The sequence below is a fragment of the Cnephaeus nilssonii genome, assembly GCF_951640355.1.
Source record: "Cnephaeus nilssonii genome assembly, chromosome: 20".
Classification (NCBI taxonomy): Eukaryota; Metazoa; Chordata; class Mammalia; order Chiroptera; family Vespertilionidae; genus Cnephaeus; species Cnephaeus nilssonii.
In genome coordinates, this window is record NC_137091.1 from 3,888,543 (window position 1) to 3,904,573 (window position 16,031).

Consider the following 16,031-nt stretch of genomic DNA (forward strand, 5'->3'; position numbering starts at 1 on the left):
GCTCTCCCCCCCCCCCCCCTTCCTCTAAAATAAATTAAAAATAAAACCTAAAAAGCTTGCCTCTTCGTCAGGCCCCTGTCCACAAAAGCAGCCTCGCTTTCGTGAAAAGCTCCCGCAAACAACAAAATATCCCCAAATCAACACTCCTCTTCTCGCTCCTTATTTGCCTTTCTTCCTTTCTTTCCCTCTCTCTTTTTTATTTTTCTGTTTTGCTTTTAAGATCAGAGAGTGTGAGTTGTATGGCATCAGGTTCAACCCCAAACGATAAAAACCCACAGGCTCCTTCCTCCCCACCCGCGCCCCGTCTCGGGCGTAAATATTTCATGGTGTGACCATCACTCACTCGGTGCTTACACTGTCTGATCGAGCCTCTGTTTCTGGCTGTGGGATACCCTGGAGGATAGTGCTTTCTCCCGTCCGCTGCTCAGTCGCATAAAACCCTTGCTTCTCAAAGGTACTTCCAAGTTCAATAATTTATTAAACACCGCGCTGGGGCCAGCAAGCACTCGCCGAGATGCATAACTAAAGACTACAGGGCACTATTAGAGAGTGTCGTTGATTAAAAAGGCCGACATTAGAGAAAATGACAGCGTTGTTACTTATACAAGAGAGGCAGACTCGGGACAATGGATGCTGCCCCCCCGCTAAAGGGCAAGAATGCTAAAATATAAGGAAGTGCAGGTAACAGTCATTAAGCAAACACACGGTGAACAGGCTCTCTACAGAAGTCTAAAATCAGAACTCAGATCCCAGGTTTCCCCTTCCTCACTATACCCACCCCACTTCTCCTCTTTCTAAATGCAATGTAGAACTGTACCATGTCAGTAAAATACTTCTGAAGCTGCAATGTAAGGATGACATTGATACCTTAACGATAGGACTCCCAAAGTCTACTCATCATTATTCTTCCCTCCTACCGATCTCTGAGCGATAGGCTGGGAAGACACTGAGAGAGAATCACATATCTGTAACACGTATAAAAGCGAAATAATAAAAACTTGAGTGGCATACGCTGATCAGCAAGTATTTGTTGGACTCAGGTTCACCAGGAGCCGTAGTAGATACTTAAGAGACTGAAACATCACCTGGTGTTCACAGGCTACAACATGTGGGTGGCCACGTGCACACTGAGTGTCTAGAGGAAGTCCCGAAACAGCGTAGAATTCGTTGCCACGTTGAGTAGGAGTCTTGGAGGGACTGGATATTTCAGAGAAGGTCGAAAGAAACCCAGTGGTCAAGGAAGATGTTAAGGAGCAAAGGGTTCCTACATATTAAATTTTCTTTTCTTAATTTGATTTCCAAATAAACTTTAGGAAAAGAAACTCTGATACTCAAATTTAATGATTGACACAACGGGTTAACTCCCACCTAAACATGGTAGATACCAACCAAGCGCTTAGCTCCCTCACAAAACCTAACTGAAATGCCTGTGAAGACGCGGAAACAAAACAACAAACCCACACGTCTTCGGGGACAAAGAGAATGAGAGAGAAGATCAGGGCAGATGAAAGACATCCACCTCACACTTGGGAAGACGAAAAGGGAGCGAGTGTTCACCACCGTAACGAAGCCTGCTGGCAGGGCAGGGGTCGAGGGAGAACAGGGGAAAACCAGTAAGTAGTGAGCGGATTCACGCCTCCATCCCCAGAAGGGTCAGGAGTTCTAGCTACCTCTGAAGGCAGGTGTATCTCAGAAGTGGAGCCGGAGGAAGCAAATATGGTATATTTGGACCATATGGTTTTGCATTTCAATTAGCAGACAGTTCTTTACAATGAAGAACTTGGGAATAAAAACCCACATTTTCAACTTCTTTCGAAAAATCAGAGGATCTGCAAACACATTCGCACACGGCAGCGAAGTTGCCGCCGGCCCCTTTCGGTAGGACGTGTCCCTCCCGTTCCACCACGGGCACCACCAGTCCCTGCTGTCCCTCCTAACCCGAGGCCGAGTGGTAGCTTTCATTCATCTCACCCCCATCATCCCCGGGAGGGAGGCGAAGTTTAAGATTTCCGCTGCAAAGAGAGGTGACTGCATGGGGGGAAAAAGGCATCTGTAAAATGTACTTGGAGTCATTTTATTTGGGGGTATCCTGGGAAAAGGCTGAATAATGCAATGAAACAGTAAGATAAGGCCAAGTACACCCCGCACTCAGAAACAGCGGACAAGGGACACCTGGTATATTTCATCTCTCAGGAAAAAGGCAGCACTCGGGGATCCGAGCACCCTCACCCTCAGCACTGCCAGATTCATCTCTTCTCAAAGGGTCAAATGCCAAAGACCCAGATTTCAGCTGCATAAGATGAGCGGGGGGCGGGAGGGGGGGGGACAGTAAGGGGGTTGGGGGGAGAGGAGGGAGAGAGAAAAGAAGGGGTTGTCCTTTACATCCCTAAACAGGAAAGAAATCATAACGCTTTATAGGGATAAAGACGGATCAAGTTCTTAATTCATAGACTTATAAAAGCCCTAAAGGCTCTTTCCTTAGATAATATACTTGAGATGTGTGTGTGTGTGTGTGTGTGTGAGAGAGAGAGAGAGAGAGAGAGAGAGAGAGAGAGAGAGAGAGAGAGAATGACATGGCCAAGCTTAGCAAACACTTAGGGGAAATTCCTAGAAGTTTCCAAACACTGTTTAAATGTGTTCAAATAACTTTTTGAAACACAAAATGATCAGCTATTCAAAGGATCCAGTGACATCTTTTTTTTTTTTTCTTTTTCCTGATTGGCAACAGAGATTTCACTCGGCTGTAAAAGTAAGGTGACCAGATTTTAACATTGGTAAAGCGGGACACCATTGATGGGGAGGGGTGGGGGGGGTGGTTCTTGATTAAAAATTTGGTCTATATGGAGCAACAAAAGTTTTCATAGAACGCAAAAATAGTATTGTAACATTTTTTTTAAATTTCAACATAAGTACAATTTACAAATATAATACATAAAAAATTATGTATAGTATTATTTTATTCTTTGGCATATTTCTCATTTGAGTGAATTTGTTTTAGTAGATTGCTGTCGTTGTTTAAAAGGTCATGAATTTGCCGTAACGTAAGTCGTAAGTGTCACTTTCAAGGCCGGCGCTAGACTTTTTGCCGCCACTATAAAATATAAATAATACGAGTACTGTCTGCTAAATTCAAGAAAATGTATGTATTTATGAAATAAATACATAAATTACTTACCTAAATTATCTGAATAGCTGATTTGTAATGACATTACTTGTTTAACTAGCTTACTAGCACGCAGTACGATGTGTATCGTCTGAGAGATAGTTACAAAATGTTTTCGTCGTTGCCAATCCCAAAAAATGCCATTGTTCATTAAGTCCAAACAATGGTGGTCGAATTCTAACAACTGATCAACAATGCGAACTTTGATAAGCAGTTCTCGATAATCAGTTCTCAACAATTATTGTTATTATTAAAGTTTAACATTATAAAATTAACAAAAATAATATAAAACTCATATCCTGGCTAAATAGCCACATGGCCACCGAAAACCGTATATTCCCTTCCCGTTCTCCCGCCGTTCCCTAGCTTGTCGTGCATTCTTTCCAAAAATCGGGACTTTTTTAAAACGCCGCGGGACGCGGGACAAATTGTTAAAAAGCGGGACTGTCCCGCCAAGAGCGGGACGTCTGGTCACCTTATGTAAAAGCGACTTTGGGCTGTATACCTATTAGCTAAAAACAACAATGCCACAGGACCTGCTTTGCGATTAACAGCCCTGTCATTTATCCTTTAAATGTCTATCTCCTCCGTCACCACTTTATTGTAGTTAAACAGCAACCAGTGTGTGACCGAGCGCATTCGAATGCTCGGGGCGCACAAAGAGCGCCCTGTTCTGGTTTCCAGCCCGATGGACTTTCACTCGTGTGAACAAAAGACAAGATCCTGCCGTTCTTCACATTAGAAGGCAAGAAACAGCCAGGGAAGACACGGCCCAGAAAGCCTCGCTCTGGGTTCCCTTTACAGATGCAAATGAGAACAAGTGAACCAAGTAACTGCTCTTCTCTTTCGGGAGTTTTTAAAAAGTCCTGAGAAAGAGGCATCAACTTGGAAAGGGTTGTGCGAATCACTTGCAACCCACTAGAGGCCACAGGGTGCATGGTATCTAACCCAGGCGACATTAGAGGGAGGAGGGCCGCCTGCAAACTGGAGGGCCTGAAGCCAGGGAGCCGGGCAAATAGAAATAGCAGTGGAATCAGGCAAGGGAACTGGGAGCACTCAGTAGACTGGACATTCGGAACCTGAAGTTTTAAAAAGCCCCCAAGCCCTTTTAAGAAAGGAGATGAAGCCCAACTGGCGTGGCTCAGTGGTTGAGCGTCTACCTATGAACCAGGAAGTCACGGTTCAATTCCCGGTCAGGGCACAGGCCTGGGTTGCAGGCCCCATCCCCAGTAGGGGGTGTGCAGGAGGCAGCCGATCCATGATTCTCTCTCATCACTGATGTTTCTATCGCTCTCTCCCTCCCCCTTCCTCTCTGAAATCAATAAAAATATATTTAAGAAAAAAAAAAAAAGGAGATGAAGTTGAATCACTAAGGAAAGAAGCTGTGGCTGCCCCCTGCCCCCCAACACACACACACACACACACACACACACACACACACACACACTGGAAGAGAGGGCGCCCTGACCACATCGTACAGAAAGCCCTGAGATCCGTCCTGGTTATCAAGTTCCTAAATGAGTTATTTTCTGTCCCAGCCTTCTTGCTCATCTATCTCCCCCGTATCTTCCCTATTAATATATCTCCCGTGTCATTCGTTCTTACATAAATTAATGCATTATCTTTTTTTTATAGGTTGTTTCAATTTGTAGGGGTTGAAAGAAGGAAGGGTGAGAAGTCTGTTTCAATTTTGACATTAATATTTAGGACCGAGAGAAGGAAATCTCGGGGCTCGGGATTATCTGCCTCTTCTGCAACGTGTAGAAACCGTGTATTATCGAGGATTAGGCTTGGCTGCAAGTGACAGAAAATCCAAAGTGACAGTGGATTCAACCAGGCTGATAGGACCGGCCCGCACGCTGACGATCGGAGCGCAGCGCTTACATTTCAGGAGCGGGATGAAAGGACGGGCCTCCGCACAAAGGGGCAAAGGGTACACCGGGCTTTCTGTGAGGGAAACTGTAGGATAGATCTTCTTCCTTAGTCACGTGGCCACATCTAGCTGCAGGGGAGGCTGGGAAATGCACTCTGTATTCCAGGCAGCGGCTGCCCTGAAAACTCCATGATAGAGGCAGCGAGAAGGCATCTGGGAGTTCACGTGCAGTCTCTACCACAAGGAGGTTTTCAAGTTTTATAAGAGTAGAAATAGTGATGGTTTCAGGCAAAAAAATCCTCATCGGGCCCAGTCAGCATGGCTCAGTGGTTGAGCACTGACCTATGAACCAGGAGGTCACAGTTCGATTCCCGGTCAGGGCACATGCCTGGCTTGCAGGCTCAATCCCCAGTGTGGGATGTGCAGGAGGCAGCCAGTCAATGATTCTCTCTCATCATTGATGTTTCTCTCTCTCTCCCTCTCCTTTCCTCTCTGAAATCAATAAAAATATTTTTTTTTAAATTCCTCATCAAACTTGCGAACGCTCCAAACAGAAGAGCCACTGAAGTCTATGGATTTGACAATGAAACCTTGGAGGACTCCCTACCATCCTTGAGGTATACCTCCATGGTCAGGATCAGTCAGCGGAATATCCCCATGGTCTCTCTCCCTCCGGAGTGAGTGTCCCATTCCTGGGACTCCCACAGGCCCGAGGGGACTCCCCTCTGGGTCGGGTCAACTGCCCACGTTCCTCGGCCCTACAACCCAATCACCTCCCACCATTAAGAAAGAGAGGCCTTTCACATCCGAGGGGCAGATCTCACATAAAGGACATCTGGCAGATGCCCAAAGGTGACAGGGATGAGAGCAGAATAAATAAAGAAGAATGTAGAAGCCAGTTGGGGCAGCCTTTCATTATAGCCCTTTCAAGAGCTATTAATCTTGGTCATAGTCAGTCGGCTAAACATAATTACTCCGCCCGGCACATGTGGTGCCCACCAACTAGCAGCAGTAACAGGCCTTTCCTAGGAAAGACGGGGCTCTGGCCTGCCAACAGCCACCTGGACCGGGTTTGTGGGGTTGCTCTAACACAAGCCCCTCTTCAGTCCTACCCGACGCTGACTTCGGATGGAGCCATCCCTTCAGCGATGCTGTCCTGCTACCAGGAAGTTGTAGAAATACCTGGAGGAGTATTGAAAGCCTACTGGCAGTATTTTACAAGGAGATTTGTCAGTTCCTTTGATGTATAATGAAGGTAAATACAATTTTAAATACACAGCATTATTTTCCCCAAAGTATTTCCTTGTTGAGATGTTTTAATGGAGTGCTGTTTACCTTAATTCACCACTCATTTTTAGACTCCCCCTTAAACTCATGGTACCTTTGAACTTGAACATCGGTTTCGTTTAGAGAGAAAGCTCTGGGCCTGGAATTCTAGATCACAGATCCAGCTCAGTGCCATCACGAGGAAGCCAACAAGCTCTCCGGGCTTCCCCGGGCCCCAGTCTGACTTAAAAAAGCCATGTGGTTCTTCACCAATGTAACAGCACAAGTGGCATCATCTATATATATAAAAGCCCAGCAATCAAACTGCAGAATGACCAGAATGACCGGTCACTATGACAGCACACTGTGGTGGCCAACAGGCCCAATCGGGCCCCAATCAGCCCCACCCAACCTCCTGTGGCCCCTCCCCACCCTGCTGGCCCCGCCCCCAATCAACCCCCATCAGGGCATGCCGGCCAGACCCCACCTGTGCACGAATTCGTGCACCGGGCCTCTAGTTGGATAATAATGGTAATACTAGTCCATCTAACCTTAAGAATGTGTCAAAGGCCCTACCTGGAAGAGGGATCATAAGAGGAGTCACCGCAGGGTTTCCTGAAGCCATGGGGGAACAGGGACCATGGGAGGTTGGCTGTGGGAGCACACTGACCACCAGGCAGCTCCTGTGTTGATTGTCTGCCCCCTGGTTGTCAGTGCACATCATAGTCACCGGCTGGTTGTCCGGTCATAACAGTCACTTAGGCTTTTATATATATAGATATTTATAAATTTCATTTATTATATCACAGGAGACATTAAAATAATTGTGGGTGATCTGATATTGTCCCTTGCAAGCCACCATCCCACCCTGCAGATACACCGCTACCACAGAGCTGGAAAAGAAGACTGTAAAAATGACAGCGGGACCACATAATTGTCCATCATTAGCAGTTGGAGGGTGGGGATGAGTCTTAAAACAAATGATTCCACATGGATGGGAAGGGGCAAGGTTGGTTGCTAAGCTGCAGTATAGAAATCAACTAAAAAAAAAACCTTCAAGGTAATATTTGAACACTAACTACCTACCCTCAAATTAAAATTCCCAAAAGCAAAAGTGCTTTAGATTCGAATCTCCTTTGACGCAGACATTCTACTTACATGCATATATGGATGCACCACATTTTGTTCATCTGCTGATGAACATTTGCGCTGTTTCCACTTTTTGGCTATTATGAATAATGCTGCTATAGAAAAAAAAAGTGTACAAAAAAAGTCTAACCCTGAAAAAGGTTCTCTCTCTCCTATTACTTTTCTCACCCAAACTTTCTCTCTTAAACAGGTAACTACTGTTGAATCTTTCCAGAGATAATGGATCTTTTTGCAAGCATTTTACACAAATGAAAATCCAAGTATTCTGCACCTTGCTTTTTTAATTTAAGTATATTAAAGATGGTTTCATATTGGCACAGAGAGAATAATCTCTTCTTAGCGGTACCGGGATAGTTCACTGGCTACATCTCCCTTTATCTTTTAACCTGTCTCCTACTGATGGGCATTTAGGTTGTTTCTTATGTTTTGCCACTACAAATAATGCCACCACAAAATTATTGTACATGTATGCCAGTATATTCAGTGGAATAAATGCACATAAGTAGATAGTTGGGTCAAAGGGGACTTAATATAAATCAAATTCTGCTTCCAGGACATTATAATTAATAAAGGTAAAATATAAGAGATTCTAATCTGACTGTTGCTTGAATAAGAGGGTACAAAATCAGCAGCATCACTAGAAAATGAGCCATCCACTGCATAATAATTTTTGCTAATATCCTTGAGTTATAATTCACAAAATTAAATTCACCCATTTAGAATGCACGATTCAATAGTTTTTAGTGTTAGTATACTCACAGAACTTTGCAACAATCACCACAACCTACACAATCTAAGTTTAGAACTTTGTCATCATATCATAGCATTCCATATCATAGCATTCACTCTCAGTCCCTACCTCACCCCATTTCCAGCCCTAGGCGATCACTAATCTGCTTCCTGTCTCTATAGATTTGTCGATTACAGACATTTTCTATAAACAGATTCACACAATATTTTGTATTTTGTGTTTGGCTTTCCCTTGGTATAAAGCTGTTAAGGGTCATCCATATTGCAGTGTGAATCGAAACCTCATTCCTTTTCACTGCAGTATAATATTCCACTGTATGGCTACAGGACATTGTGATAACCATGCAGCCCTAATGGCCATTTTGGGTTGGTTTCTATTTGGGGGCTGTTATGAATAATGCTGCTATAAACATTTGTGTCTGAGTTTTTGTGTGGACATACTTCCATTTCTTGTGGGTACATACCTATGAGTGAGCAAGTGAGTGAACAGACAGAAACAGACAAAAATTCAGTGAGTGAATTTTTTTTTAACATAAGGAGGAAAAAGGAGAAACCAAAACATCAACGCCAAATACGTTAACCAGAAAACTCTGGTTTGATGCCAGAGTACAAGGTAAGATCTTTAAAACCTCCCAAAATACAACCTTTATTTGATAATAAAAATGAATGTAAAAAGTAAATAAATGTCCATACACATTAGGTCTAAACAAACCCACCGCTGTCACCATCCAAGTAAACAGAAGAAAAGTTCCATTGAGAGCACGGCCTGCCATGCTCTCCCCTCAGGCCTCCTCCTCGGAACAGTCTCATCTCCCATGCTCTTGTGCAACTCCATCAAGTCAGCTTGCTCTGAACACGCACATTGCTCCATGCACCACGACAGACAGAAATTCATAAAACCCTTGCCTTCCGATTCAATTCAGATTCCAGCGGGATACTTGTTGATAATTGTATGTGGGGATGTTAAGATATAAACCAAGGAAAGCAAATTTGTCCTCGACAGGGCCACATAGCAAATATCTCAGGCTTTGTACGCCACATATGGCGCCTACTGAATATTCTCTGTCTACTTTTTTTTTTCTTTACAATCTTTTAGAAACATAAAAACCATTCTCAGCTCAAGGGCCAGAATGGGTATAAAACTATACCCACAGAGAACAATTACATGTTTAACTTTACCAACTACACATGCTGGATAAAATTTAAAATTCAAAAATATGTGTTATAATTGCCTCAATTCAATTGTGGTTCTTTTTTTTTTAATTAATTATTTGCTTATTTCCAAGACACTGTTAATACCAATGTTATTTCTTCCACAGAGGCCTTGGTAATTGGTGAAATAAGCTCTTTTTCTGCCCCTAAGTGGCACCTACCCTCCAATTCCCCATCGAAGCTACATTCTGCAAAGCTAGCTGGAACCTGCTGAATACCAGGTCCTAATAACACACACATACACACACACACACACACACACACAATCTCTTCCTGTACTAATCCCCCTGTACTAGTGCGAATGGTCTAAGCTACATGGTGAATAAACTTCCAAATCTCAGGGGCTCAATACAGCAAACTTTCTTACTGTCCAATGCGGGCCAGTGGGAAGCAGAGGTGGGCTCTACTGCACACAGTCATTCACGGATCAGACTACTGGAGACCCCAATACCTGGAACACAGACTCCCCAAAGTCACTGTGGCAGGGAAAGAGAAAGCACGCAAGTGGCACACTAGCTCCTAAATGTCTTGACTAGGAATGATACCCTGCACTTCTGCTTCCATTTCTTTGGTCAGAACTAATCATATGATCCCACCTCACTGCAAGGGAAGCTGGGAATTGTAGTCTTCCCAGTGTGCTCAGAAAGAAGAGCAACAGCTAAGAGTTCTATAGAAAAAGCTAAAGTCGATGCAGGACGCCAGAAGTGACCTCACCAAGGCTGGGCGTGCCTCAAATCTCCGTCATGCACTACCATATGACTACTAAGGTGTGGTATGTAGACCACTCATGCAGAAATAAATCCAGTTCACCATCCTTAGACTCTCCAGGCTGGTAAAGCCAGGTCCCCATAGCACATTCCTCACCTCAGTGCAGCAGAAATGAACAAGGGTTGCTTAGTCGTCTCTGGAATTATGTTATCAGGCTTATCCAATAAACTTACAAGATGAATCAAACTTTAGGTTTATCTAAAGCAGTATCACACAACGCTACCGACAGCACGTATGCACTGAAACGCATGTCTGAGGACAGGATGAGAATCCAACCGGTAACTGGTCATTTTGACAAAAAAAGACTCTGAGCCCTTTCTCCAGGACCCATACCTCTCCTCCTTTACACCCTCCTCTCCCCTGGAGAGCACAGCACGTAAAGACTATCTTACCTCTGTATATCCACAATGCCGCACTCAGTACTGTGGACCTAGTCTAAGGTGCTCAACAAACACTTCTTTATTTGAATGACACAATGAGGGAAGTGACTCAATGAAACTACAGTGGAAGCTGAGTCCTGTTAGCACATGGCCTCTCCCATAGCAACATTCCAGGGTTAAAAATCTGGGACGGAGAGAGCTGCGTGTTTCCCAGAAGGATCGCGGAGGCATGTGGGGTGGGTAGCCAAGTTGGACTTTGGCTCACAATGCCCCAAGGACACTGACAAATAGCCCAATAATCACCCATGTGAGTCTCAGAAGTCACTCCTCAGCCCTGCGCCACAAAAGCCAAAGGGAATTATTCATTAGCGAGTGTGAATAACACGGATGCCACCAGCAGATTGTGTTTGCCTTTGCTGAATTATTCATTAGCATTTGTGAGAAATGTACAACCCAAAGGGTGTGTTAAACCCATCCAGATTGTTGGGCAATGTTTGTTTTCTTTCAAAAAGATTTTATTTTTTAAAAAAAGAAAAATCACCTCCAAGCTACAGTTCTCACATTTAAGACCAGTTCTAAATCTGGCTAAACAAGTCGGTGAAGAGCAGAACGGCAAGGTAGAAAGGGATATCGGGGACCTTATTTAATATTCATCATCATCATGACAGGCAGTCGACTGAACCAATGCTTGTTTACCTGTCCGCGTCTTGCCTTTTCAGATGCTGCGCGGTCAAAGCCAGTAGGAGCTCTACAATGAGATTCCTATGTGGAGGGAAAGAAAAGGCCTTTGAGTCCTGTCACAGAGCAGATGCAAGTTTAATTACTGCGCGTTAAGCTTTCCATCTTGTCTAGGTATCCTGGAAAGCAACTGTAAACAACAGACACTGGGCAATCAGGTGTCAGGGGCTCATTTGATCTGCTCGGAAATGTCACAGATCCCTGCCAGGACCCGAGTTGGGAAGGGGAACAAAGAGAGAGAACAGAGGGTGTTGCAGGCAGACCTGGGGGGGCTGGAGGGGCGGGGGTGCCTGTTGGCGCTGGGGAGGGCTCCCACTTCCCAGCTCCACCTTCCCAGAGGACGACTCCCGCCCTGACAAAGCTCTCTCATCTCACATTTGTTATACATCCCCCCGTGGTCTGCAGAAATCACCGCCACAACTGGGGAGTCCACTGGAGAGGTACTTGATGAGCACAATCAAATTACTTGACACTAAAAGAAAACTAGCATGGGCGGATTTTTTTTTTAAGGCAACTGGAGAAATCTGGAAATGAATGCAGAATCTAAATTCAGGTACAAGAGAACATCTCAGCCAGCAGCCTCCAAGAAAACCTAGGCCTAGCTGCATGCCCATCTTTTGAGCGCGCCCCTAATTGAATAAGAAGAATGTTCCATTCTATGAAGCTCCGGGCCTGCAAGGAGCTGTCAAGTGCCCTGCTGTTTCCCTGCTAATGGGAGAGGCATTTGTAGGCGAGTGAGAGGAAGCGGTCGCTGTGTGTACACGATTTGTAATTCTGCAAAGAGCCCGCAGCCTTCCTGAAGGGTGCCCACATCCAGGGCACGCTGATCGCTTCCACGAGACAACTGGATTTCTCTGCTCACAGCCAAACCAGACTTCCAGGGGTGCTCTCTGCTGAATTCTTTTACAGGAATGTTCAATGTTATTGACTTAAGTCAAACTCTGCCCACTTACCCACTGCTATAATGCTATAACAATTTCCAAATGGAGTGGGGGGGGGGGCAGGGGGAGGGGGTTCTGAAGCAACCAAGCTCTATTAAATGTGGAGCAAATTAATCCAACTCTCTGAGCTTCGATTTCCTCATCTCGAAAAGCAGGGGGGAAATGGCAACCTCGGAGGGCTCCTGTGAGGATTACAGAGGCTACTCCATGTTCGTTACAGCCAGGATGATCCTATTACAGAACAGGAAAATTAGTATTCATAATGCAATCATGATTTGCCTAGTCACATTATTCCCATGATAATAAATTGCATTAAAATTATTCCTAAAGGTCTCTGCAAGCGTGTTTCAATGACTTTATTACCTAACACAGACGCTCTTTCCTCCCACTTTACTACCTTCAGTGATGAGAAAGCGGCATCAAGCATTTCCTAGGCTTCCAAAGAATTGATCTATTACCTAAATACCAGCCGGTGAGCGAGCAGGAACAGAAGTGGAGAGTAAAGGACCAAAATAAAAGGCAACTGGAATCATCAGAGTGCGGGCCCTTCATTTTTTAGTCTCCTGTGGTCTAATCTTCCTTAGGGTCCTTCTAAAGCCTGGGCCCAGGAGGAAGGACAGGACCAAAAGGGGACACCTAGTGGTGAGGGACGTTTCCATGCGGACTACAGTTAAACAGCAAATAAGGGTAACCTAGGTGATCTTACAATCCAAGAAAACCTCGTTTTGCCCGGTGGGTGTGGCTCAGTGGTTGAGCATCCACCTATGAACCAGGAGGACACGGATCCATTACCCATCAGAGCATATGCCCAGGTTGCGGGCTCGATCCCCGGTAGGGGGGTGTGCAGGAGGCAGCCAATCAGTGATTCTCTCTCATCACTGATGTTTCTATCACTCTTTCCCTCTCAACTTCCTCTCTGAAAGCAATTAAAAAAAAATTTTTTTAAAGAAGTTTCACATTTTCATAAAATATTCTATTCACTTAGCAGAGACATAAGGGAATATAATTTATTATAAAATTCTTATTTGCAATTTCTGTCTCCATATATGTTTATAACTGCAACATTCCTCAGGATTATAAAACAGCTGTAACTGCTGACGTCCAGTCACTGTGTCCAGCTCTTTAAAGAAAAAATACACTGCACACCCACCCAGATAACTACACGTGTAACATTCAGCTTTGTGGGCTCAATGACATAAAGTCATTCCAGCTGTCACCACTCCTGTAGAAAAACAATGAGACAGGGAAAACACAGTTCTGTGCTTCTTGTTAACATTTACCGGGTGATCCTAGGGTTAGAGAGGACACTGCTAAATATTCATGTTGGAACACAAGGCAGACATATATTTCTAATTTTGAAAAGGCTATATCTAAAGTACAGAAGAAAGTCAACATAATTATCTTAATTATTTTAAAACAAGTGGCTTCTGGTCCCTGTATTCTTGTTCCTTTGTATATCTTTGATGGCTCCCTGAAGATCAAATTTTGTATTTGTCCCTCTTTTAAAAAAAATACATATTTTTATTGATTTCAGAGAGGAATGGAGAGGGAGAGACAGATAGAATCATCAGTGATGAGAGAAAATCATTGATCGGCTGCCCCCCACTGGGGATCAAGCCAGCAACCCAGGCATGTGCCCTGACCGGCAATTGAACCGTGACCTCCTGGTTCATAGGTCAACGCTCAACCCCTGAGCCACGCTGGTCCGGCTCCCTCTTTTTATAAACAAAAAACAAAGGTGTTTTTCATCAGACGCACATGTTTTAAAGACAATATTACTATTAGAAGCACTAAGACATACACATGAACAAGAGTTGCTATCTCATACACTTTATAAGGGTTCATTATACGTTATGTGAGTTATACTTTAATTTTTTTAAATGCAGGCAAAAGACATACAATCATACTAATAAAATTAAAAATAAAAGTGGGGGTGGGGAACAGGATCTCCACCATAGCTCTAAGTCTCTCATTCAAAAACCCTGAAAGCACTTTTGAATGACTTGTTCTTCTGAATATGCCTGCCCCTCCCCGCCCCCTTCCAGCCACACACAGACGAGGCATCTCATTTCATCTGTATATTGGACTTTTCACCTATGAAATGACAGTAAGAGTATTTTTCTTTGGCTGACTCACAGACGTATGAGAATTAAAAGAGAGAGGTGCAAAGATGGACAGTAACAAGTGTCAGCAAGGAGGGGAGGCACGGAAGGAACCCTGTGTGCGTGGCTAGTGGGGATGTGAGATGATGCAATCGCTTTGGAAAACAGTTGGGCAAATCCTCGGAGAGTTACACAGGGGAGCCATATGACTCAGTCATTCCATTCCTAGGGATATACCCAAGAGAAATGAAGGCATATGCCTAAACAGAAACTGGTTCACAAATGTTTAGAGCAGCATTCTTGATCATAGCCCCCAAAAGGGAAACGACCTAATGTCACCCCGTAATGAATGGGTAAGATGCGGGACATCCATGGAATGAAATATTGTTCGGCCACAAAGAGAAATGAAGGATGCATATATTCTGCAACATGGATGGATGTTGAAAACATATGGATTATGCTGAGTAAAAGAAGCCAGTCATGAGAGACTACCTATTTTGATTCCATTTATATGACGTATCTATAAAAGTCAAATCTATTAGCACGGGGAGTCTATAGGAAGCTGCTCGGGGCTGGGAAGAGGGAGGCGTGAATGGGGAAGGACAGCTGGTGAGAAGGGCTTTCTCTCAGAGGAGACAGCTCCACAATTAGACTTCCGTGGGGATGATCCCACAACCCGGCAAATATACAACAACAAATCCCGAACACTGACTTGCATATTTTAAATGGGTAAACTGTCTTCATGTAAATGATATCTCAATAGAGTTGTTTTAAAAAAAAAAAATAGTCGCCCAGCCAGTGTGGATCAATGGTTGAGTGTCGACCCATGAACCAGGAGATCATGGTTCAATTCCCAGTCATGGCACATGCCCGGGTTGCAGGCTTGATCCCCAGTAGGGGGCGTGCAGGAGGCACCTGATCAATAAATGATTCTCTCTCATCATTAATGTTTCTATCTCTCTCTCCCTCTCCCTTCCTCTCTCTGAGATCAATAAAAACATTTTTTAAATAAATATGAAAACAAACAGAAAGGGGAGCTCCCTCTAGGACTTCAGGTCTTGGGGTTCTGCCAATAACCTGACTGATGGTATAGGGTTGTGATTTAAGTCCCTTCCTGTCCTCAAACCTCTCTTAGGAAACCAGACTCTTTTTTTTTTTTTTACCTTCCTCATTCATTCCTTCTACTGTTACAAAGCTCCCTGTTCCCCTAGACATCGGGAGCAAAAACGTTAGCCTTCGGCTGGCCTTTTGTGGTTTTTCCGCCTGCTGTTATTCTGAGAGGTGAGGGTGTAGCTGCCTCCGGCACCTCTCCTTCCGTCCTCACCAGCCAGAAAGGAGAGCAGGTTTTAGTGCACGTTGACACGGCAGCTGATAAAAGCAAGATAAGCAGTGTCTGCCCTTGGGTGCCTTAACCTCCCCCTGGCCTGAAACAGACTTCAGAGTTCCCGCGCTGGGGCTGGGCTGGGAACTGGGAAGGGATTTGACACCTCCAGGCCTCAACCACACAGATCTCGACCAGCTGACAGTTTGTCGAGTGTCTGTTTTGTTCTGGACACTATAGCAGGTCCTGAAAATACCAGACACGAATGAAAACACAGCGCTTGTCTTCAAGGAGCTCACAGACCGGTCGGTAAATGGCTAACAAGGCACAGTGAGGTAACCGCCAGGGACGAGGACGAAGCAATCGGA

The 16,031-nt window shown here is 44.5% G+C and overlaps 1 protein-coding gene across 3 annotated transcripts in view; it reads right to left on the reverse strand.

Annotated features, from left to right (window-relative positions):
• The window catches only part of FTO (FTO alpha-ketoglutarate dependent dioxygenase), a gene marked incomplete at its 5' end in the record, with an annotated part of 299,032 nt that overhangs the window by 256,921 nt on the left and 26,080 nt on the right, over positions 1–16,031 (reverse strand). For 2 of the 3 annotated variants that reach the window (XM_079759889.1, XM_079759890.1), the window contains one exon: positions 11,258–11,323. The exons of the other annotated variant lie outside the window; for it this stretch is intronic. In XM_079759889.1, coding sequence (XP_079616015.1) covers positions 11,258–11,323 — 66 coding nt within the window. The remainder of the gene's footprint in view (positions 1–11,257; positions 11,324–16,031) is intronic. 3 annotated transcript variants of the gene reach the window in all.